The sequence below is a fragment of the Uloborus diversus genome, chromosome 1, assembly GCF_026930045.1.
Source record: "Uloborus diversus isolate 005 chromosome 1, Udiv.v.3.1, whole genome shotgun sequence".
NCBI lineage: Eukaryota > Metazoa > Arthropoda > Arachnida > Araneae > Uloboridae > Uloborus > Uloborus diversus.
The window spans coordinates 29,416,099-29,441,154 of record NC_072731.1 but is presented as its reverse complement, the minus strand read 5'-3'; the positions used below and the strand labels follow the sequence as shown (position 1 = coordinate 29,441,154).

The 25,056-nt window shown below is 32.6% G+C and overlaps 1 protein-coding gene across 1 annotated transcript in view; it reads left to right on the top strand.

The window, feature by feature from the left end:
- The window catches only part of LOC129234332 (atrial natriuretic peptide receptor 1-like), a 55,322-nt gene extending 30,695 nt beyond the window's left edge, over nucleotides 1–24,627 (top strand). Inside the window, exons 5-7 of the mRNA XM_054868325.1 lie at nucleotides 13,708–13,806; nucleotides 15,167–15,258; nucleotides 24,406–24,627. Of these exons, the coding sequence (XP_054724300.1) occupies nucleotides 13,708–13,806; nucleotides 15,167–15,258; nucleotides 24,406–24,627 (413 nt within the window). The remainder of the gene's footprint in view (nucleotides 1–13,707; nucleotides 13,807–15,166; nucleotides 15,259–24,405) is intronic.
- The last annotated feature ends 429 nt before the right edge of the window (nucleotides 24,628–25,056 follow it).

Sequence of the window (25,056 nt, the reverse complement as noted above, 5' to 3'; positions counted from 1 at the left end):
ATGCAGTAATATCTGTATTATTTTGTACTTATAATAAAGGCACATCCTCCCTACTTACTATATATTTCGTTCTGTTTCTTTAATCATTATCTATTCTTAACTATTCCAAAAAACGTAATTGTTCCTTAGCAATTGTCAAGCAGTGTAGTATGGAGTGACTCTTGTGCTGGTCAGAACAAAAACTTTGCAATGACCTGCCTCTGTCAGTTCCTTATATTGAAAGGTTATTTCAAATCAATTGACCACAAATTTCCAGAAGTGGGTTATACATATCTAGATTCAGATCGGGATTTTGGAAGAATTGAGAAGGTTCTTAGAAAACACGAAACGATAAATGAACCAGACTAGTATCGGGATATCATCCGGAGTGTATCTAGAAAAAACAAAGTGATTGATATAACAAACCATTTCCGCCATACTGAAATGCTTGCAAACAATGTTAAATTTGACAAAGAAGAAGAAAAATTGTCTACAAGAAAAAGTTAGGTTTAGGGATGGGATTAGATGGATTCGGGTTGAAGAATACGGATCTTATCTATATAAGGAAGGTTATGATCAATCTTTGACATTTAAAAGAGTAGCTTTACTACGAAACAAGAAAATAGCAAGTCCACTAAATACTAGTATTCGTCTTCCTAAAAAAGTGGGTAAAACAGGAACTATAGCAAAGGTAAAAGCTCAAAATCTTTAAGAGCAACAAAAGTTTGTTCCAGAGGAACATCAATGGTTTTACAGTACTGTTATAAATGGAAGTGATATGTAAATGCCTGTAAAGCTTATAAAAAAGTTTGTTTACTTTATTTGGTTATTAAATCCAGAATATTGCAATGTTTTCTTAAATTTATAATTCAAAAAATGTGATTCAAATAGATGTTAGTGTATTTTATTACCATCATCCATTGACATGGTATGAAAAGTTGGATCCGAAATTTAGTGGATGAAGGTGTTAACTACATAAAAGTGATAAAAAAACTCATTAATTGATGGTTTTCACAGCTGATCATTTTATAATAGATATTTCAAACAAAAAACTAACATTTGCTACTAAAAGAGAAACATTTTATCCATTGCATAAAAAATACTAGCCTTTGAACTTTGACTGCGTTTTTCTCAAAACAAATGATTTGTCAGTTAACACCTTTATCCACTGAGACCTTCAAATGTTCTATGGATTCTGATAAATTATTGAGTATTTAAAGAATTCAGAATTGTAACACATGGCTCATGCATTAGATATCATTGTTTCAGACTACTATATTAGCTGAATAAATGTTTTTAAGTTGAAATTGACCAAGTTTAGTTGCTTTGAACTTCTTGTCCTTCCGTTACCCTTAACAAATGCATAATTTATAAGCTTAAAACAATTGTTTTTAAAACTAGAGGTGCAATTGTAATAATTGAACACTCCCTTATGTGCTCTAACTTTTATAAAAATTTCGCTTTTAAGTTTAGCTGAACTTTTCGGGAGAACATGATAGTGTAAAAATCTTGTCTCAAAAATGTCCTTCCGTTACCGTTTTTTTAAATCTATTTTTTTTTTTTAAGTTACAGACGAAAAATTCTTGACTTTGGCTTTTTTAGCAACTTACTATGATGTGTATGAAAGTCTATGCATCAGTTTTCGAAAATATATGGTTTTTGATATGCTCACAGACAGAAATCCATCAATTATTATTATTATTTTTTTTTTTTTTTTTTGTAAATATCGTCTTTCCGTTACCGCTGGAATTCACCTGTTTCAAAAGTTTGCACTCTGAACTGTAATACACTGCGTGCGTGATATAATTAGCTGCATAATATACATAACTAACTCCGTTTAAGGAGTTCTTCTGCTCTGAACAAAACACAAACGGTGCTTTTAGAAAAAATATTAAAATTTTCAACCCCCCCCCTTCTTTTTTTGCCGCAGGTTTTACAAACGCTTGGATTGGAAAATGACAGAGACGGTTAAATTGACGATGAGATGACGAAGTTCGTGACTCTATTAAGTCGATAAAATTATTTTTTCAAAAATAAACTTCCCTATAAGTAGCATTATAACACTTAACACATTTAGCTTAATTTACATTTTTATGTACAACATAAATTCAATGTATGTAGAATATTTTTAATGTGGAATGAAAAATGTGTATGGTATATTACAGTATAACTACGATTTAACGATATCCGATTTAACGATTTCCTCATTTTAATTCACTGGTCCCCTCATTTCACTGGTCCGGATTTGTCTGTATTAAATGTCTATGCTCCTCGATTTAACGATATCCTTGATTTAACGATTACTTTTTCAGGTCCCTTGACAATCGTTAAATCAAGGTTATATTGTATCTTTCTCTGCGAATGAACTGAAAACACGTAGCCGATTACAAAAATACACCAGAGAGCCAAGAAGAAGAAAAAACATCTATATCCTGTAATAAGTTTGAGTATTGACTTCTTGAGTTCAACTTATGGTTTTCACAATCACGAATTGCGATGGGACCCTGGCCTACTCGTTGTATTTCTTGTTTCTACAAAAATGGAATGGAAATGGAGAAGAATTTCGCATCCGTTAGTTTATAACTGGTTGTTTTCTAGACTAGGTAATACGAGCGTATCCTTAAAATAAAAAAAGAAACGGTAAGGATGCGGTAGTGAAGATGTACGGTTTTTACGGCCAATTTGCATTCGTACATTTATATTTACATCATATACCGTTATGTTTTTTTTTTTTTTTTTTTTTTTTGAGCAATCACGATTGCTTATTGTTCTCACTTGACTGTTTTTGGCGTTCCTATTATTTTATTTTCCCACCAGCACCTTCCGCAGCATCACCGTCGACCGGCTCCTCACGATGCTGCACCTCTAGCGAAAACTCCAGGTTTCGTCAATATCCTACACTTACACCCATAAATACACGCACCTACACACATATACATATATACACCAACACACACCTACACACATACACAAACACATACCCACACACTCATGCCTGCACACAGACACAAACATACATGTCTACACACATACACAGATCCACTACACACAAACACACATAAGTGACTATGGTAACAACAAACCTGTTTTTATCTTCCATGTGACTGTTGAAAGTTGCTTTCAGGACTCTATATTGTCGGCAGACTTCGTTATGGTCCATACCACCATTTCTGTAAACTACTGTAGCACATTACATGTTCTCACTTTTCCACTAGACATATTTTACTAGTTTTTGCATTTTGCAGGAGCAGCAAAATTATATGAAACAGTATTATCATATTTTATTTTTTTAATCAATTTTATAAAAAAATTGCCTTGAAGTTATAATAACGTATAAGAGTTTTCATGAATTACTGAGCAATTGAGCAATTTTCATAGGTAATTGAGCTGAAGTCAATAATATTTGCGATTTTCCATGAATGAACCACTTTGTCAGCTGGTCCATTCGTGAAAACACCTAGCTGTTCCAATGATAGCAACTGGTCATTTTGGATATTCATATTCTATAGGTGTTACTGTTGTGACGAATCATGATGAAACATGTAGTATGGGAAATTGTACTTGAAAAGGCACTCTTTTAAGTCAATGTTCACGTTTAATTGATTAGTGATAATCAAAGCATGTTACAACTAAATGAAAGTCTGAAGTAGTAAGATAATGGTAGAAATCTTTTTTGACCGATTAACAATATGATGAAGTAACTTTAGCTAATTGACGACTCTTCGGTAGACAGTTTTCACACAAATGAAGGTACTAAAACTAATTACGCGTCTTCACAAACTCTGATACGGGAAATATCTGTACGGTCTAGTCATGGAACCGGTTCATTGACGACAACCTTCCCCTATTGTATAGCATTCAAATAATTTCGCACAGATTCCATTTTTGGGAGGTCGCCTATCTTAGAAACACTCGCAATTCTTAAATTGTCTACCACATTTATTTTGCGAATTTATCGAAAAAAATAAACACGATTGTGGATAATAGGCCAGTGGTTAGGGAGTGAAAAAAGGTCGAATACGGAAGTAATTGGTGGAAAGCTGGAAATTGCTTTAATCTATGCCGCATGGGCCTGGAATGACCATAGTAAGTTTTCCCCCTTCTACTAAGTGAACTTTAGCCATTACGGCCAAATTAGTGACAAAAAACACCTGTTTTTTCATTAATATAACAATATCTCAAAAATGGCTCTTCCGATGGCCATACACATAGACAGATAACTTGTAGAAATTAAAATTTTGAACAAGATGAGTATCTACAATGTATAGCTTTTCTAAATACTAAGCGCACAACTTAATTTCAAAGTTTGGCTAAAATCACTTATCAAGCGCTTCAAGAAACTTTCCCACTCCCACCAGTTCTCCCCGAAACACCCTGGAATATAACTCAGAAACGCTAAAAACACATGGCGATGCTTTCCTACCTACGGAAGCAACTACACAGGTACGTATTCATCAAGTTGACTTACTAGATGTTGCTGAAAAGAATTTATTTCATTACAATGTAACAAAGAAACGAAAAAGGACACTATCTTCATACAGAACTCATTTTAGTTCTTACAAGAAGTTCCGTCTAGAAATAAACGAGTCTACTTTCTCGAATACCCATACTACTTTCTAGTACCTGATCAATATTTTAAAAAAGACGAAGAAATAAAATAGCAGCACCTTTTAAACAAAGCAGCTAATGTATTTTTTCCATTAAAAAATTTTTTTTAACAGCTTTCAAAACGAAAGAGTAATAATTAAAATTAATAAACTTATTAAAATAAATACATAATATAAAAAAAAAATCGTTTCTTTTTCCCCTGCTGCCAAAAATAATTTTTTAGATGAATTAATGCACTTACCAAAATAAATAAAAACAATAAAATGTCAACCTAAAGAAATAATTTTCATTGAAAAAAAAAAAAAAAACGTCTGTGCATATCTTTATGTAGAAACATAAACGATTTCGAGTTTATCCGCCGAAAACTCAATACCTAAATTAAACTTTAGCGTGAAAATAAAAACAAGTGATATCAACAATAATTATTTCGCAGTTAAAACCATAGCTGTGGAGTCAGAGTTGGAGTCAATCTCATTTTGGGATAAAAGAGTCGGAGTCGAATATCCAAGAATCGGAGTCAGTCATTTGTCCTCTGTGTATAAATTTTTGCCAAAGCTACGAAACCAGAGTCGAAGTCGGGGAGTCGGATTCCGATTAATTCTCGGGCACAGGAGTCGGAGTCGGAGTCAGGTGCCCCTAAATTCTAATAGTCGGAGTCTGGAGTTTGGCGTTAAGAGCTATTTCCAACAAAATTTGTTTGAAGTAATTCCGCCTTCAAGTACGGAATCTAAATTGACTTTCAGTTTCTCCGTAGGCGCTAATGTTAAGGGATTTGAACTGTTCAAAATTGAACGGAAAATTGTACAAATCAAAAAGATATTTTATATACAAGCTTTTCATCAAAAACTTTTTCCTACAAAGTTTGTTTGAAACAAATTCGCCTCACAGTTCGGAATTGCCTTGAATTTCCCTGTAGGCACCAGTGTTAAGTTTTTTTTTTTTTTTTTGAACTGTTCATAATTGAAAAAAAAAATAGTTCAAATCAAAAAATGAAATATAGGAATGAGGTGTCCTCGCCGAGATCTATCGAACAAAAAAAAAAAAAAAAGTTCGAATCGGACTATTCACTCAAAAGTTATTAGGGGGGGGGGACAGACAGACCGACAGACATTTTTCCCCATCTCAATACCCTACTTTCCAATTTTTAATTTTTCGATATTTATTTAATTATTTTATTTATTTTTGACTTTTTTTTTGGTTTTTCGTGAGATTTTTAAGATGCATTAAGCATTCTTTCATGCTTTTTTCTTCTTTTCCTGACTTTTACTGGGAAAGTAGGCTAAAAGCAAGCTAAACAATACTGATAGGTTAATTTCAAGTAGAATTATCTAGAGAAAATGACTGATTTTGAGTGACATAATTTGAATTTGAAAATTAATTTTTTTGTTCAAGGTAGAAAGTTTTCAAACTTGCTTCTTGAAGTAAATCAATTTTTTACTTTAAACAATTTAAATAGTTCATCTATAATAATAAATGTTTTGCTGTGAGACAAGGTATTATATGAGATGCGGTTTAGGAAATCAACATACAATATGTATTGCACATTCAAAGTTTTAAAGAAATGCGCATTAAAAGCAATAGATTTGTATTTTTAAAAAAATGTATTATTGCAACAAGAATTTAAAGTACAAATGGCAATTATCTGGACTTCAAAAAAGTTATTATTTTCCTATTAACAGAATAAAATAGCAAATATTGAAAAAAAAAAGCAAAAAGTTAATATACGCAGCAACTGTAAGTAGTTTTCGAAACGTAGCTGAAAATCTTTTAAAAAATAGACACATAAACCACAAACTAAAGAATTTGCAAAAATTACGATGAAAAAAAATTAGCTCAGAAATTCAAAAATCGTTACGAAGAGTACGTATAGTAAAATTACATTCGATTTAAGAAATATTTTGCAATTCATTAAAAAATATTCATTTTTTTTTAAACAAACGCTAGACTATAAATAAAAATTCACACCTGTTTCCATGAATGCTCAACTTTTGCATTTCATCAGTGCGTAATTTCTTCTACACATTAAGGGTAATTTTACATAAAGTTAAGAGTAATTAGAAAAGTATTAGACATGTGATTATGGAAAAAAATATGTTATTACAATAATTTGAAGTACAAAGGGCATAATAGAGAAAGACATCTGGCATACAAAGTTACAAACAATATAATAATATACACGTGGGTCACCTAAAATAATACGCTGAGCATGGCTAAAACATTTGAAAACATGCGAAAGTTTAACAGGACATGAGACAGTTTAAGAGTGCGTGGAATGGTGATAGAAAACAACATAAACTTTCTCGCTTAATTTGACATAATAGTATTTTATGGCTGCTGTCAACAAATGTTTGAATTCCACGTTCTTTGACTTCTATCACGTCACCTTTCACGTGTTTGTAACTTTGTATGCCTGATGTCTTTCTCTATTATGCTCTTTGTACTTCCGTACATAATTTATCCGAAATCACACACAAGTCGGTCATGTTTTTTCCAAATAGTTCACTCACGTAATCAATGATTGAGCTATATAGTACCACGTTGATGTAGTTTTTTTCAATTGATTCAAGTTAATGGTCATTACAGTTGTGTACACAAGTGTTCGTACACCTTGAAATTTTGTAGTAAAACCAAAATAACGCAAAACGGAATTTGAATATGAAGTCCAATTTATTTTCACACCATTCTTATGCCATTCTGAATAAAACTCAGTAGTTTTTTTCAAAATATTGCCAGATTTTATTTTTGAAATTTGTCAAAAAATGAAGAGACGGATAAATAATACGCCCCAAAAGTCGTCGTACACTCAAATTTTTTCGAATAAATTCATGATTAAAACTATCATATGTCATTTTTTTTATTATTTTTGCATTGTGTTGATCCTTAAAAGTCATTTGGCTTTAATTTTTTGTTTATTTATTTCTTAATATTGTGCTTATTACTTTAAAATGACTGGTATTTGAAAAACACCACAAACACCATTCGAAATTTGAATTGTTTACTCACAGTAGCGGTAAATTGGTTTGAAATGTCTCTAAATTAGGTAATTTATACCATTCTATCGTGAAGTGCTTGATAAAATGCTTTAAAGACAAGAATAGGATCGAAAACACGGTAAGAAAAGGTCAACTGGCAAAGTTAACAATGCATGATCGGAGGTTTACAGTTAAAAAAATATGAAAAATACACATTTGAGTGCTGAAAAAATTTCTGCAGAATTGAATGAAACATTTTACGTTTAATTTTCACCTAAAATTGTTCGTCAAGTTCTCTGATTAACTGGATTAAATGGGACCTCTTCCTGCAGAAATTTTCTTGTTCGTGCGAATAACAGTAAGCTTACGCTTTCCGTCGCAAAATCAATGATAAATAAGCTCAAAACGTTTTGGAACAACGTCTTACTTATAGATGAAAATAAATTTAACATTTTGGGTTAAATTGTTGTATAATTGTAAATAATAGAAAAAATGAGGAATTTAATCTGAAGAACTTAATTGGATCAGTTAATCAGGACGGTGAAAGTGTTTTAGTGTGATGGTGCATTACAGCATCAGGACTTGGAAATTTGGAATTTTTTGATTAAATAATAAATCATGCTGTTCATTTAAATATTTTAAAAAGAAATTTTAAACTATTAGCCCAAAATTTGGTAATCGGAAACAACTTTGTTTTTTTTCGAGATAACGATAAGAAAGAAGCACACGTTTGCGTTTGGTGCCTCAAAAATTGTCCTTAAGCTTAGAAATACCCCCTCAATCTCCAGATTTGAACTCAATGTAACATATTTAGAGATATCTGGGGGGCTAGATTACGAAAATACAGCTTTGAAACGAAAATAGAGCTAGAAACAGTAAGACTCAAACTGGGGTTGAACACTTACTCAGAAATTACGCAAAAAAAGAAAGAAAAAACAATGAAATCTATTACCAGACGTTTAAAAGCTCTTGTTGATACTGCATGATGTTCTACTAAATAATAACTTTGTAAAAAGTTAGATTATTTACTAATTTTTTGACATTTTTTCAAAGTGTACGAAGACTTTTGTAAGATAAAATTTCCGGCAATTTTTGGTTTTTGATTTTTTAAAAATTATTTTTTAATGTTTTATTAAAAATTTTCATGTAGTTTTGTTAAATATAGATCATAGATCATATAATAAAATACCTATTCCGAAATATTAATTCTAACCAATGGATAATGGCCTATTTCATTGAAAATCGTAGGTGTACGAACACTTTTGGGAGCCACTGTAGTTACCAAAAAATTGTTTGCCTCTAGTTTCGCCGACATTTCAAATTGCCTGCCCCCTTAAATGTATCAAAAGGTATGATTAAAACTGAAAATCAGGGGGAAGGGGAGTAAATGAAATGTCGGCGAAACTGGGAAGACACCCAAGAAATCACACCAAATAAATCACGAAAACGTTCAGGAGTTGTAAAGAAGTTAGTTTGGGTAATTCTCAAAAAATTCAATTCGAGTGCGGTCAATTATTCTTAAATAAAGTGAAACAGTTCCCTTATAATAACGATCTCCGTCAAATACATAATATTCAGCGCTACACCAGCGATCTAAATTATTGTATAATGTACAACTTCTTTGCGTAGAAATCGTCCCAAAATAGGGTCAACAATCACTACACATCCTGATTCTAATAATGTCCCTTTAGAGTCAGAACATCAAATCTTTAAAATCCCCACCAGAAAGAAATCAAGTGTTTCCAAATAACGTAAACGGTCCTGATTACAATACGAAAAAGTTCAGAGTAAAAATAACATTAAAATTAGAGTGAGTAACAACAGTTTTTTTTTTTTAAGTTGCCATTTAAATAAGGATAATGGAACAAAAAACTTCTCATTTCGCAAAGAGAAAATTTTCCAAAAGTCTCTATTAGAATGGTCTCTATCAGTGTTTTCAAATATGATTTCCCTCTGATGATCTCAGTTATGATTATTTCCAAAAATCTTCATCAGTACAGGTCTTACAGGATAAAAAACAAATAAAAAACAAAAACAAAATAAAAGAAAGAAAGAACAATATTCTTCATTGTCACCATTAAAATAGGGACATTAATTTCCCAAAATCCTAATTAGCATCATTAACCCTTAAAAATACACACAAAAAAAAGAAAAAAATAAAAAGTTTCATAAAAGTTTTAAATAATTCGCCAATGCACTAAAGTAGTCGCCTGGTAAGACTGGAGATAAAAAAATGGATTTGGTGGATTAATTTACATTTTAATATTATTTGTAATGTTATTTAAGAGTGTTGTTTCACTAATTTGGCGGATTAATTTTAACTTCAATACCTTATAGTACTTAATGATCTTTTTACCAAAATTAATTTGGCGGAATTTTTACATTTTAATGCAACTTTTGTAATGGCTGTAGCGCCAAAATTTTTGAACACTCGTCCCGAACACGTTATCATAACTCTACCTATCAAATAAGTTTTTAAAAAGTCATTTTGTTTAGTTTCATTTTATACTTCTTGCAATTAAAAGCAACGTTAAAACGTAAAATAATAAATCCTAATCCATGATTTATCGCCAAAGGACCACAGTAACATACATTCGGCAGAGACTTGCCAAGTTTATGGAACTGCGTAAAATGTTTGGTTAATCTATATTCATAAGATATGATTTTTAATTCCGAACAGAAGATGCTATAAAGGAAATGTTTTGCATGTATTTGGTCGTTTCTGGCGAAAAATAAATCTTTCTTCGACGGTAACTGGGGGTAGGGGGCAGACTATATTTCATAACTTTATTTAGTTACCAGATAATTGTACGTAGCAAAAATACCTGGCATTGCCTGGGTTTGTAATAATTATGAGAAACAATCGCTACTTTTATTCGTTTTCTGCTGTTACTGAAATAACTCAAAACACAACGATTTGACGTGATTAAAAATAGAGCTTTTTCCTTAACCATAAAAGTAAAATGGCAATAACTATGAAGAACAAAATAGTACTCTTTTAGAAACGAAACAAGAAGTTCCGTCTAGAACTAGACGAGCCTACTTTCCCGTATACCCATACTACTTTCTAGTACCTTTTCAATATTCTCAAAAATAGCTAAAATCGCAAATTTTTTCAAACATATTTTTTTAAATATTTTAAGCTGATTTCTAGGAATAAAATATCCCTTACTTTTCTTCAAAAAAACGAACAAATAAAATAGCAGCACCTTTTAAACAAAGCAGCTAATACACTTCTTTCCATTAAAAATTTTTTTTAACAGCTTTCAAAACGAAAAAGTAATAATAATAAGTTCATTAAAATAAATACATCATATAAAAAAAAATCGCTTCTTTTTCCCCTGTTGCCAAAAATAATTTTTTAAACGAATTAATGCACTTACCAAAATAAAAAAAAACAATAAAATGTCAACTTAAAGAAATAATTTTCATCGTCAAAAAAAAAAAAAAAAAAATCGTCTGCGCATATTTTTCGAGTTTATTCAACGAAAACTAAATACCTAAATTAAAACTTTAGCGTGAAAATAAAAACAAATCATATCAACAATAATTATTTCACAGTTAAAACCACAGCAGCGGAGTCGGAGTCGGAGTCAATCTCATTTTGGGATAAAAGAGTCGGAGTCGAATATCCAAGAATCGGAGTCAGTCATTTGTCCTCCGTGTATAAATGTTTGCCAAAGCTACGAAGTCAGAGTCGAAGTCGGGGAGTCGGAGTCCGATTAATTGTCGGGAACAGGAGTCAGAGTCGGTGTCAGGTGCCCCTAAATTCTCGGAGTCGGAGTCGGGAGTAGGTCGTCAAGAGGTATTTCCAACAAAGTTTGAAGTAAATCCGCCTTTAAGTTCGGAATCTATATTGACTTTCAGTTTCCCCTTAGGCGCTAATGTTAAGAGATTTGAACTGTTCAAAATTGAACGAAAACTTGTTCAAATCAAAAAGATATTTTCGATACGTGTTTTTTATCAAAAGTTTTTCCCTACAAAGTTTGTTTGAAGCCACTTCGCTTCTAAGTTCAAGATTTATTTTTGATTTGAATTTCCCCGTAGGCGCTAATGTTAAGTTTTTTTGAAGTGTTCAAAATTGAACGAAAAATTGTTCAAATCAAAAAATGAATTATGGGAATGAGATGTCCTCGCCGAGATCTTTCTAACAAAAAAAAAATTGTTCGAATCGGACTATTCATTCAAAAGTTATTAGGGGGGGACAGACAGACAGACCGACAGACAGACCGACAGACATTTTTCCCCATCTCAATACCCTACTTTCCAATTTTTAATTTTTCAATATTTATCTAACTATTTTATTTATTTTTGACTTTTTTTTGTTTTTCGGGATATTTTTAAGATGTATCAAGCCTTCTTTCATGCTTTTTTCTTCTTTCTCTGATTTTTACTGGGAAAGTAGGCTAAAAACGATATTTAAGCATATAAAATTTGAGAAATTTCCAAAATATAAAATTAAACTTCACTTGTTTAAAAAGATTTATCTTTTGTTTTCTTTTTTAACATAGTCTAAAACCTTTTCTATATTGCTATTGAAGTACAACCTTTTAAAAAGTGTAGCTGCCCGTAATCCCTTACTGCGATTTAAAATGTAATTAAATTTGCGTTAATCGTTTTGGGATACCTTAAATGAGGCTCCTCCTCCCTAGTTTGTAAAACTGAGTGTTACTAATTTTTATCGAAGAGATAGAGTCGCCAAATACAGAGATACTTCTGGTGATTATAAAATGATGCTACCCGAAATGTTTCCAATAAACAGTAAAAATTTGGCAAGTGTTTGAAGTTGTGTGCAAGGACAAATTAATGGAAGCTTTTCTGCTGTTTATAGATTTGCTTAATTTAGTTGGCGAATTATTTTAAGTGTCAACAAATTTAAAGAAAGAAATATTAAAGAAATGACGATATTTGGTTACATGGTGAAAACTGAGAAACAGTATTGCGTAGTCTTTATCTTCAAAAACAGAGACAGTTGAAAAACATGCCAAATGCGTTAGCTATTGAAATGATTCCACAAAAAAGTTTGACTAGATTCCTGCTGATCGATTAAGTACTCAGTCAACACAAATGAAAAACCTCCATTAATTTCCTCAAAGTTTTATTAAAATGGAAATTGTGTTTTATTGCCCCCCCCCCCCCCAAGGGGTTTTGTCCCCTATAACCGGACGAAAACTACCCTATGTGTTATTATGATGCATAAGCTATATTATTATAAAGTTTCATCAAAATCCATTCAGTAGTTTTTGCGTAAAAGAGTAGCAAACATCCATACATACATACAGACAAACTTTCGCATATGTAATAGTAGTAAGATTTCTCACAGCAAAACATTTAATGTTATTGATTAATTTTTTTTCAAGTTGTGTAGATTAAAAAATTGATTTACTTCAAGAAAAGTGAACTGGAAAACTTTTTTAACTTGAACATAATACTGATTTTCTAATTCAAATTATGTCATTCGAAATCACTCATTTTCTCTGGATAATTCTACTTGAAATTAACCTATCAGTACTTTTGCTCTTCCTTTTAAGAACTAAAATGAGTTCTGTATAAAAATTGGATCCTTTTTCATTTCTTTGTTACATTTTAATGAAATAAATTGTTTTCTTCAACATCTAGTACGTCAACTTGATGGTTACTTACCTGTGTAGCTGCTTCCGTAAGTAGAAAAGCACCGCCGTGTATTTTGGTGTTACGGTGTTCTACTCCGGGAGATCTCGGGGAAGGTCGGTGGGAGTGGGAAAGGTACGTTCTGGTGTGAATGGCTTGATTAGTGATTGAGCCTAACTTTAAAATTAAGTTGTGCGCTTGGTATTTAACAAAGATATATATTGTAGATGCTCATTTTGTTCAGAATTTTAATCTCTACAAGTATTCTGGCTATATGTATGGCAACGGAAGCGTTATTTTTGAGATATTGTTATACTAATGAAAACAAAGGTGTTTTTTGTCACTAATTTGGCCGTAACTGCTAAAGCTCACTTAGTATAAGGGAGAAAACTTAGTATGGTCATTTAAGACCCATACGGCATAAATTTAAGCCACTTCCAACTTTCCACCAATTACTTCCGTATTCAACTCCCCAACCACTGGGCTATAATTTTTAAACAATGCTTCAATGATTTTCTGATTTATATTTGTCTTTTAGGACCTGTCGTTGCTGGTGTTGTCGGTTTGACAATGCCAAGGTACTGCCTCTTTGGAGACACTGTTAATACAGCTTCTAGAATGGAATCAACTGGCGAGCGTAAGTGTCTTTTTTTTATGCAGTTTGACTCAACTGATATGACCGCCATATTCACCGTCAACCTTAATCTGTTGATTAGACGCGAAGCCGGGAAGTAAAGCACCGTCAATGGGTTATTCTCATAAAAATAGTGCATGTGTGCGAAACTTTTGAATTTTGTTTATCAATTTTAATAATTCCTATCCACTAATTAATTTGTGAATAACAAAGTGTCAGTAGTTTGTGCATAACGTAGCAGAACTCAACGTGACAGAATGGACACATAACAACCAACATACTGTGTCCTTTCCTCACCGTTCTGAAAACGCCATACAATATATCAGACAAAAATTAATTTTCATTCTAAGGTATATTCATCGAATTCCTGCAACAACTTATTTTTGAGCAATCACGATTGCTTATTGCTTTTACTTGACTGTTTTTGGCGTCCTATCATTTTATTTTCCCACCGCCACCCTCCGCACCACCACCGTCAACCGGCTCCTCACGACGCTGCTCCTACAGCGAAAGCCGTCTCCAGGTTGCATCCATGTCCTACACACACGCGCATACATACACAACTACACACACGCACACATACACACACACGCACACCACATACACACACACACAAACACATACAAACACATACACATACATACAGACACCTACACATGCACACCCACTCAAAAACATAAGCACACACATACACACAACTACCCACACACTCATGCCTGCACACAGACACAAACACCCATGCCTACACACATACACATACTCCCTACATACAAACACACATACCCCCCACACACAAACACACGCCTACATACACACACTCGTGATTGCGAAAAACATAATTTGAATTCAAGATGTCAAAATTCAAATTATTATTATTATTTTTTTAAATCTGCCTCCTGTTTTCTGAGCTGGTTTACTTCCCGTTACTTTACTTTTTTGATTTCCGAGTGTTATCGACGCATTTGCTTTTCCAATTTAGTGATCTTCTCTTCCTTTTTTTTCTTTCGTTGTTATAGTTATATTTTAGTTTCCTGCGCTGTTCCTTGTTACAGTGAAGATGCGTTTTCTCTGGTGAATTAGTTAAAGAATCTCATTTGCAAGATTTCGAAGTGATTTTGTTGATGTCGCATCTATTTATAGATTCAGCCAAATTGTCTCGAAAAAAGTACAGAATAAGCCATCTGCTAGGTCCAACAACTGTTATAGTATAAAACATGGCTTAGATTTTAGTTAGAGCAAAAATTTAGGATATTATTTGCAGATATATGTTTGTATAAAAAATTTTTCCCAGTTATTTCATACTGTTTCCTCTGCTGCTATTAAAAATGTATCTATGCATAAATATGTTTTTTATTTATTACAGCTTTGAAAATTCAAATCAGCGAGCAGTGTTGGAAAATGCTGGAAAGAGTTAAAGGTTGGAAAGTTCAGTCACGAGGTTTGGTAAAAATAAAGGTTAGTTTATGTAACATAGCAATATACACATTAACGAAAGCTTTTAACACTCTTTTTTAAAAATTATTGTTAAAGACTATTTTTTACTTTACTTTCTCCATCATAATCCCTGCGTGTTGTATCCGGTTTTAAATTGTTGCCAAAAACAATGAAAAAGAATAGAGTAATTACCTCCGCATTTAATTTGTTGTAAAAAAAATTGAAAAATAAAAGTAATAAAGCTAATTTTATAAATGATTTCGTGGCTGAACCGAAGTAATGTAGATTTGATAGATAAAATAATCCTTTAGTACAGCTACTAGCTGCATCGTCCGGCTTTGCACGGTCTACCTCGAAAATAAAAGTTATGTCAAGTGACGCGTGTTCAACAACCAGGTTTGAACAAAAAAAAAAAAAAAAAAAAAAGAAAAGAAAGAAAGAAAGAAAATCAGCAAAATTTTGCGCAGACTGGGAAAAAATAAACAAAAGAGAAAAATTCATCCCCTCCCCCTCCCCCCCCCCCCCCCCCGATTACAGGAAAAGCCTCAAAACAAAAACCAGAATTTTACTTATTCATATTCGAGAAAAAAAATGGAAACAGAATTTTCTTCTCAATGATTTTCTTAACTCTACAAATTTTAATAAAAGCATTATTACGGAAAGTTAAGATGAATCACTGAATAATAATTTGAATAGAGGAAAGCCTTCGTAAACACGACACGCCATAAAATCCCATTACGCGATAAATAGGGATTTTATATAAGTAAAATCTAAGCATCATCCTCATATATATGTTATGATGGCAAATGATCGAATAACACTCCTGACGTCATCAGCAATGAAACTCGCGCCACGGCATGATAATTTGATAATAAGTGTTGGTAATTTTTGAAATGCAGGGAAAGGCTTTATTGTGCCAAGACTAAACTGGATCCAGACACTTAACTGTTTTACTGATTAGACCCATTTTAGGAGAGTGAAGAAACGAAAAAGGGGTCAGCTATTAAAGCTATCTACTGGAGTTAGAGTTAAGATTTCTACTGTTAAGATATCACCAAACAGGCAATTGCTTCGTCAAAAAGTAGAAGAGCAGATGCAATTTTCACCCGTCATACCTTGACGGACGACTTTCTAGTAATTAGCACAGTTTTTAATTCATATCTCCACTAATTAATATCGGAGGATTAAGTTAAATGGCCAAACATAAAGACAAGAAAATTACAAATCTATCGATATCTGGTTCGATGGTCAGTTCACTGGCGTTCGTTAGAAGTAAGTCGGACATAGATACATACGCTCAGTTTTTAACCGACTTCAAAAAAGGAGGTTATGATTTCAACTTGCGGCTTTTTATGTATGTTTTCGTATTTCTCCAAGAATGCTGAACCGATTTGAAAAATTCTTTTTTTGCTTGGAAGGGTATATTTTTCAGATGGTCCCATGTTAATTTTGTGTGGATCTGATGAGGGATGCCGGAGAAATCTAAGAAACTTTAAATTTTATACGTTCGCGTTGTGGCTACGTAGACCAGCTGTCGTTAGATGTGCAATACGTAACAGGTCACGTGGGTGTGGCGTGAACGGTGTATTTTTTCAACGGAGGAAGTTGTCTTGAATAATACATAATTCTCACGCATCGGGATGTTTGATTTTTACGGCTCCGCCTGTTAATTTTAATTATAGTCTTACTACTGTATTTATTATTCATGCAGTAAATCAGTAAATTAATGTATTTTGCTACGAAAATAGTTGAATTAATTAACTATCAAAAAAAATTTTGCTAATAACTTCATTTAGTCATTAAAGATTTTTTTTTTTTAATATTTCAGTTTTGAAATATATCTAGTGTTCAATTCAAGGGGAATTAAAGAAAAAATCCTATTTAATGTTTTCGTAACTAAAGTGTTTTCTGAGCTCGTTTGTTGGCGTGACTGCATTTTGGAAGAAGAAAGATAACGAAATGTGTTAATAGTTCAAATGTTTTAAAACATGCTTCCTGTATTACTCAAATAAAAAATTTAAAAGATTTAAAGGAAAGAGCTTAGTGACCAGGTTTTTGTTTTTCAACTCTACCAACCGCGCTAATTTTGATTGATTTTGAAAGGTTTCTACTATATTATTCTTAATTGCAAAATATTGATTTCTCTTCACACTACAATTAAATATTATACTCGCAATCTAAAACTTTTTATTTGAAATTCATAAACATCATGAAAATAGCGTAAGAAGTGAAAATGGTCTCACGTGTATCTTCCTTCATTTACTACATTCAACGCTGTGGCGGCTATCGCTATTTCAACATAAAAATAATCGATCACAATGCTGAAAACCTTATTGAACATTTACAGTGTTCTGCAACTACAATTAAGAATCGAAAGTGAACTTGTCTAGTAGTATATGATCCAGATAATTAGCAATATTTTCAAATCCAATGAGCAATTTTGAAAAGATCCAAGGAAAAAATAACGTTTCTTGTTCTCCTTCGGAAACGAAAAAGTTTGCAAAGTAGGACGACGCATTTATGGGCCAAGTTGATTTCCGCTATATACTAAACAGAAATTTTGAAGGTAAACTGGCCGATTTGTGCTTACGTCATCAAGTGTGTCGTTGCCAATCCATAAGCAATGGCAATCCGTTGCCAGCAAAAAGCATTGTTTCTATAGTGGTATTGGTCTGTCCAGCATAGCACAAGTTTCAGATTTCTATCTATGACTTTCACTTTTATGTGATTATAAAGTTGTGTTGTTCTTTCAGAAACAACGTGTGTATTAGGGTGGAGTGAAAAAAAAAATTCGTTTCCGAATTTTGAAACGCCTGAGGTCCCAAAAATTGCTATTTAGCATCAATAGATCACCCCCAAAATTTTAATCTTCTTGGCTAACATCTTTAGGTTCCAAAATCTTAATTTAAAAAAGTTGTGATGGAAAACAGTAAGTAGTTTCATGTAATTTCCCCATTAAAGGATTAAATATAAAACCCATTGTTACAAAAATTCATTGCCTCACAACAGTAATATTAATAGTAATCATTATGAAAATTTTGAATCAAGGGTTCTCTGGAGCAAGCATGGAATTTATTATTTTCTTAGGATTTTTGTCCTCATCTTTGCCAATAATCGATATCGAGACTAAGTAAAAACACAATTTTATTTTGTCAACAGTTAGAAAGTAGAAAGTGTTTGTTGTCTAGAATTTCACAGGCCTGCAAAATTCGGGCCATGAAAAAGTGATTGAAAGGTAATGACTGACTTTTATTCTATTGGATGCGCTGATTTCAAATATAACTTCCATTTTTCTCAACAACATAAGAGATTTTCACCAACTGGGCTTTAACATGCGGGCCGAAAAGCCTATTTTTCCTATTCTGAGAGAAAGTCTTTTCAAAATTTCTGTAAGTTTATTACTTATAAACGAGTTTATGCATCAAACATACAATTGGAAATCAGTTACTAAATATCTATTAATTTCATAGAAATAAGAGCATTGTAATAATTATAATTATAACGATTCAATTATAAATTAAAGCAATTTTTTTTAACTGACGCTGTTTTTTGCACCAAAGACTACGTAATAATGTTTCTTGGCTTTCTCCATGTAACCAAAACATCGCCATTAAAAGAATTTTTAAAACTTTTGTTAAAATGTATAATAATCCGCTAACTAAATTAGGCAAATCTATTAACAGCATAAAAACTTCCATTAATTTGTCTTTGTGCACAATTTCAAACATTTGACAAGTATTACTACTTATTTCGGAAACATTTCGCATGAAAATGTTTAGCATCATTTTATGGTCATCGAAAATATCTCAGTATTTGGGAACAATATCTCATTGACGAAAATTAGTAACAGACAATTTTACAAAGTAGGGAGGGGGAGCATTATCCAAGGTATCCCAAAACGATTACTACAAATTTGGTTACATTTTAAATCGCACCAAGAACCCATAATAATTGAAATTTCCCAAAATAACTAAGGCAAGTATAGTGGGATTGCGGGCGGCTACTTTTTTTTTAAACCGTTTGAATTTCAAAAGCCATATAGAAAACGTTTTAGACTATGTTCAAAAAAAAAAAAAAAAAAAAAAAAAAAAAAAAAAAAAAAACTGATAAATCTTTTTAAACAAGTAAAATTTCATGTTTTGAAAATTCTTCAAATTTTTATATGCTTAAATGTCGTTCTTTATACTTATTGCTATTTTACTTTTATGGGTAAGGAAGAAGCTCGATTTTAAATCACATGAAAGCGAGGTGTTTTTAGTTTTTCAGTTGAAAAAGAAAATGAATGAAAGTAGCGATTGTTTCTCACAATTATTACTGACCCAGGCAACGCCGGGTATTTTTGCTAGTATCTCATAAAATTTTTACTTTAATTGAGTAATTTCTTTAAATTTCCGAAAAGCAGCAAAATAAACCAAAACTCGTCTTGTTTTTCTTTCCAATTTACATCATCCTACAAAGCAAAAATAGTTTGAATGCACAAATATTCAAACACAAAATCTAAACTTTTTTACAAGTTATATATTTAATTTCTTATTTAGATATTTTATTGTAACATTATAAAAGAAAAAATAGTATTTTGGAAATAAAAACATAATATTGCATTATCTGACTTTCGAAGAAATTGGGAACTTCATTATTCATGAATGTAATAAGTTGGTAAAGTACCTCAAAAAAATTTGGCAAACACCAACATGAACATAAATAGCTAAGGCATGAAATTCTGATTTAGTGTCGAATTTAGGCATTTTTGACCTAGACTCTAGTTTGCTCAAGATGAAACCATCACGCCTTTCTTCTTCACCACAAACAAGTTCTGAAGCCTATATTACTAATCTGACCCAGCGTTCCGTCGCTTGACATTAATTTCACCTTGAAGTAATTGCTTTAGGAAAAACTTAATGGCAGACGTGGGTACTTTTTTCGTTAGTGAAGGCTCATAAGTTCAGTGTAATCCCAACAGTGGAAGTTTAACTTAGGCACTTGGCCTAAATTGTCTAATTGGTATAGCTGACTGTTCTTTTAGCTGGTCTCTAATTGACAAAATCCTGCGGTTGACCGGAACTTGAATATGCCAGGTTCTTGTATCACAGTATAATGATTTTCAATAAGAGTTGTAATGCAATTTTTTTTTTTTTTTTGTGGAAGATCATTATACTCTGATACAAGAACCTGGCTCAAAATACATTGGTCACATAACAGTTCCACGTGGAGAAGCTGACATTATACAGCATAACATTATTAATTTATAACGAGAGCACACTTGACAACTTAGTTGTTATTGGTTGCGATGGAAACTAAAGAAACAAATGCAGTGGTTGATTTGTCTGCTAGTTGCAAATGAACTTCCATTGAGGAATTTAATGAAATACTAGAGAACCCGACAGGCGTTGTTCTGTTCAAACTTTGTAAATTTAAAAGTTAAAAAATTTCAATAAACTATCAAGTGTTTGGACCGTTCTGCTGAAAAAAAAATGAGTAAAAAAATGTTTTGAAGCTGCTTTGGTGTCAGAATGCGTATATTCATTACAACTTGATTTATCTAATGCCCACTGAGCAGTTTTTTTATTAAATATTTTTTCTCCCGTACTTAACGGTTTCTTCCTTCAGCCATACTCAAAGGATAAAAAGCGTCCTCAGATATTAAGTGCAAAAATCTAACTACCCATCTAGCACAAACGGGAAATCCCCCATATGAAAAAGAATAAAACAATCGAAAGGATATCGTTTAAAAAAATGATAAAGGTAAAAACAGTTTTCTGAATGAGTGGAAAATCACTCGACACCCCCTCCCCCCCCCCCCGATGTAAAATAAACATATTCTTCAAATAAAATGACTTAAAACGCTTTAAAAACGAAAAACAATTCTTTGCAATTTGAAATATTTCGCCAAATAAACAAAAAATACAATAAATTACATTAACAGTAGCTTTAAAATGTAAACAAATGATCACACAACTCTAGTGTTTATAGCTAAAGTCGTTAAGTCACCACGTTACTGTAATCCAGCCGATCAGTGAGCGGAGCCAACTCCGACCGATTTGCGGTCCGATCCTTTGAATGAAAACTTTTAAAACTTCATATATTGCCTAATTTTTTCTTTCCACCAAAGATAAAGATCTTCCACTGCACTGATCTTTTGTGTACCCTGCTATAATTTATCTGGACGAAAATAAAATTTGTTTCGTCTTTAACTTCTATCATCTTTTCCTTTAATAATGTACTGATTAGTTAGATAATCCTTAAAGTATTCTTGACATTGGTGCCAAAACTCAGATGGATTTCATCCGAGAAACAAATGTTGCTAGGTACTGTACTTTCTGATCATTTGGTTAGGAAAACCTAAAGCACCGATCCGGTCACATGGTCCAACTACGACGACAGAACACACGTTTTGAGTGAACCTTCCAGTACTTGACTTTAAAATGTATCACGGGATCTAAAATCGTTGCTTTCAAGGGAGAGAATGAGAGAAATGAAGGCTTCACCCTCTCTCTCTCTCTACGTCTTATCTATTCTCAAATGACACATTACAGTAGGAAATTTCACTACAAAAAGCAGAGCTGGCTTTCTTATTGTCCTTTGGCAACGTGTTAAGTATTTATTTCTGTTCTCGCTCAACAATAGGTTAAAATAAATATTAATCATTTGGGAGATATAACCATCCAATATTTAAATGAATTAATAAATTAACAAAAACGTTTCCGATTCGATCCATCGCGCTTCGAAACCATGCTTGCCACAACTTAATTACACAAAAAAATGTGATCAAAATCGATCCAGCCGTTTAAAAGCCTTATTGTGACAAACGTCCGCACAGAAGATTTTTATATATTAAGATTTGGATGGAACAACACATGGACGAGCATTTATTCATGAATTATCGGAAAAGCAATCAAAACCTGCGAAGATCTACCACTTGTGAACTTCAAAGCAATATCCTTAGAGCTTTGTCCTTCAATTTTAACGGAAACAGGTCTTAGCTCAAATCAACAATATTTATATGAAATTTTCCAAGCCGTTTCTGCTGTACATTATTTAACCAATCTTGCCAATAATAAACCTGATCCTGTAGTACATCCTAGGTGGGTATTACTACTGCCCGACTAAAAATATGGTCGCGCTGTGTACAAACGTCATGAAAGTTTATGCTCCTGTCTGGTTCATCATAAAAACTTCTTGTTTAGAAAGTGCACAACATATCTATAGAATGATCGCATTTTCCAGACACTTGCCAAACAGCTTAAGAACGATCGGGAACAATGTAATTCAACATAATTCATTTTTTGCTCACTCAGATAACAATTCAATTATTATCAATGCTGGCTGATAAAAGAAGACATATTCAAGTTCCGACCTGCCGTAGGATTTTGTCAATAAGAGACCAGCTACACTGTAGAAACGATTCAGAAACGTTCCTGTAAAATAATGGACAGCTGATGTGCCCAATTTTTGTCAGTAACATATCTTGTAAAAACCAGGAACGCGTTTTTCTAAAATGCAGTAACCGTCCTGATATTGTCCTAGAAGCTTCCTGAAAAAATTGGAAATCTCCCCGTTTAAAGCCAGTCGTGTCTCTGGAATTTTAAAGTAAACATTGGTGCGAATAATATAGTAACTTGGTAATTTCCTGATTTATCAAGAAAGTTTCAATTGTAGTGATGCAAACATGGCCACAGATAGGAAAGAATTGTTAGCAAGTATCATGAATTTTACTTGCCTGCAATTCTTGCAAAACTACACAGTCCATAGACTTCTTTACTCCCTTTGGAAACTTAATCAGTCTGGACGGCCGTATTCGAGGCACAACCGATAGACTATATAAATACGCTCAGTTCATCTTTAAACTGGGAGCTAAAAATATTTTTCACAACAGTGAGAAGTCTGCATTTGTGCGACTTGTCGCAATTCAGGAAACTTTTTGACAATGATAAATGATTTTTAAAGGAAGTATACAAAAATCATTAAAATCCCGAAACGTTACACGGAAATACTCAGTAACTTTTCAGAATTTTTTTTACAGTGTAAGTGAACAGTCAGCTACACCACTTAGACAGTTTAAAGCGTCCAAGTTAAACTTCAACTGTTGAGTTTACACTGAACTCATAAACTGGCAAAGTAGAAACAGATGAGCCTCCACTAACGAAAAAAGTGCCCACGTCTGCCATTAAGTCTTTCTTAAAGCAATTACTTCAAGGTGAAATTAATTTGGAGTAACTAGTTTGCATTTCGGACATTCATAAATATCCATGCCACCGTCAAGCGACGGAACGCTGGTTCAAATTATTAACAGAGGCTTCAGAAGCTGTTTGTAGTGAAGAAAGGCGTGATGGTTTCATTTTGAGCAAACTAGAGTCTAGGTCAAAAATGCCTCAGTTCGACAATAAATCAGAATTTCATGCCTTAGCTACTGTTGTTCATGCTTGTTTTTTTTTTTTTTTTTTTTTTTTTTTTTTTTTTTTTTTTTTTTTTTTTTTTTTTTTTGAGGTACTTTACGAACATATTATATTCATGAATAATGAAGTACCCAATTTCTTCGAAAGTCAGATAATGCAATATTATATTTTTATTTCAAAAAAAAAAATTTTTTTTTTCCTTAATAATGATACAATAAAATATCTAAATAAGAAATTAAATATACAACTTGTAAAAAAGTTTAGATTTTGCGTTTTAATATTTTATATTTTGCGCATTTAACCTATTTTTGCTTTGTAAGATCCCGTAAATTGTGAAGGAAAATATGTCGATTTTTGGTTTATTTTGTTGTTCTTTGGAAATTCAAAGAAATTACTCTATTGAAGTAAAATTTTTATGAGATATTAATGCTACCAAGAGTTAACACTTACCTCCTCAAAAATTTTTAAAATAATATATTTTAAAATTTGTAAAAACTTTCGAAAAAAATATACTTTTTTGCACTTTTGGACATTTTTAGGGCGATTTTGGAATCTAAAGATATTATCCTAGGAGGCTAAAATTTTAGGGCAAATCTATTGATGCCAAAAGGCAACTTTTGAGACCCTAGGCGTTTCGAAATTCGAAGAAAATAAAAATTCACTCCACCCTAGTGTGTATCAATTCATTGTGAGAGTTTCGTAATTTCTGCTTTATATTTGAATACCGATATAGTGACCAAAAAAATTTAAATTGTCTTTTTTTTATTTATTTAAGGGTAAAGGTGAAATGACAACTTATTGGTTATTAGGGCATGACATCATATCTGAGGAAAAGAGGTACAACTTAAAAGCTACGATTCTACATCCACTACACTTCAATCTCCGGGAGTCAGAGAACAGAAGTCCTGAAATGGAATTGACGAGGCGAAATCCACTTACGCTACCTCATTGTTCTGTAGATGGTACCACAGGTCTTCGAAATGATTTCCTTCCCTGAAGAAAATCTTGCCCCCAAATCTCTCTGAGCAGTCCATGCGTTTCAAAGCCTGCTCCCCAAATTACGATTCAACTAAACAAAACTTCCCAAACAGAACCTTTAAATGGACACGAGTCGGATAGTGAATGCTGCATACGATGTTTTCAATGGCGATGAGTAAAAGAAATCCCACCAAAAACATTCTGTAAAAAACTAGCCAAGTCTCGATGGAGCTGTTTGTTTATCTCTAAAAAGTAATGAAATCAAGACAAAGTTATGACAAGTCGAAGGTTCCTTACTGCGATTTCTTTATTGTCATAGTTAATGTAGTGTGACTTGGCCGTTAAACATTCTTTATACGTTAGTGGGTACAGGTCAATTTTGTTTACACGTTTTCCAAGTGGCAATTTTCCATCGTCAATGGGTAGCGGTTCTGGCGACAGATTGGTG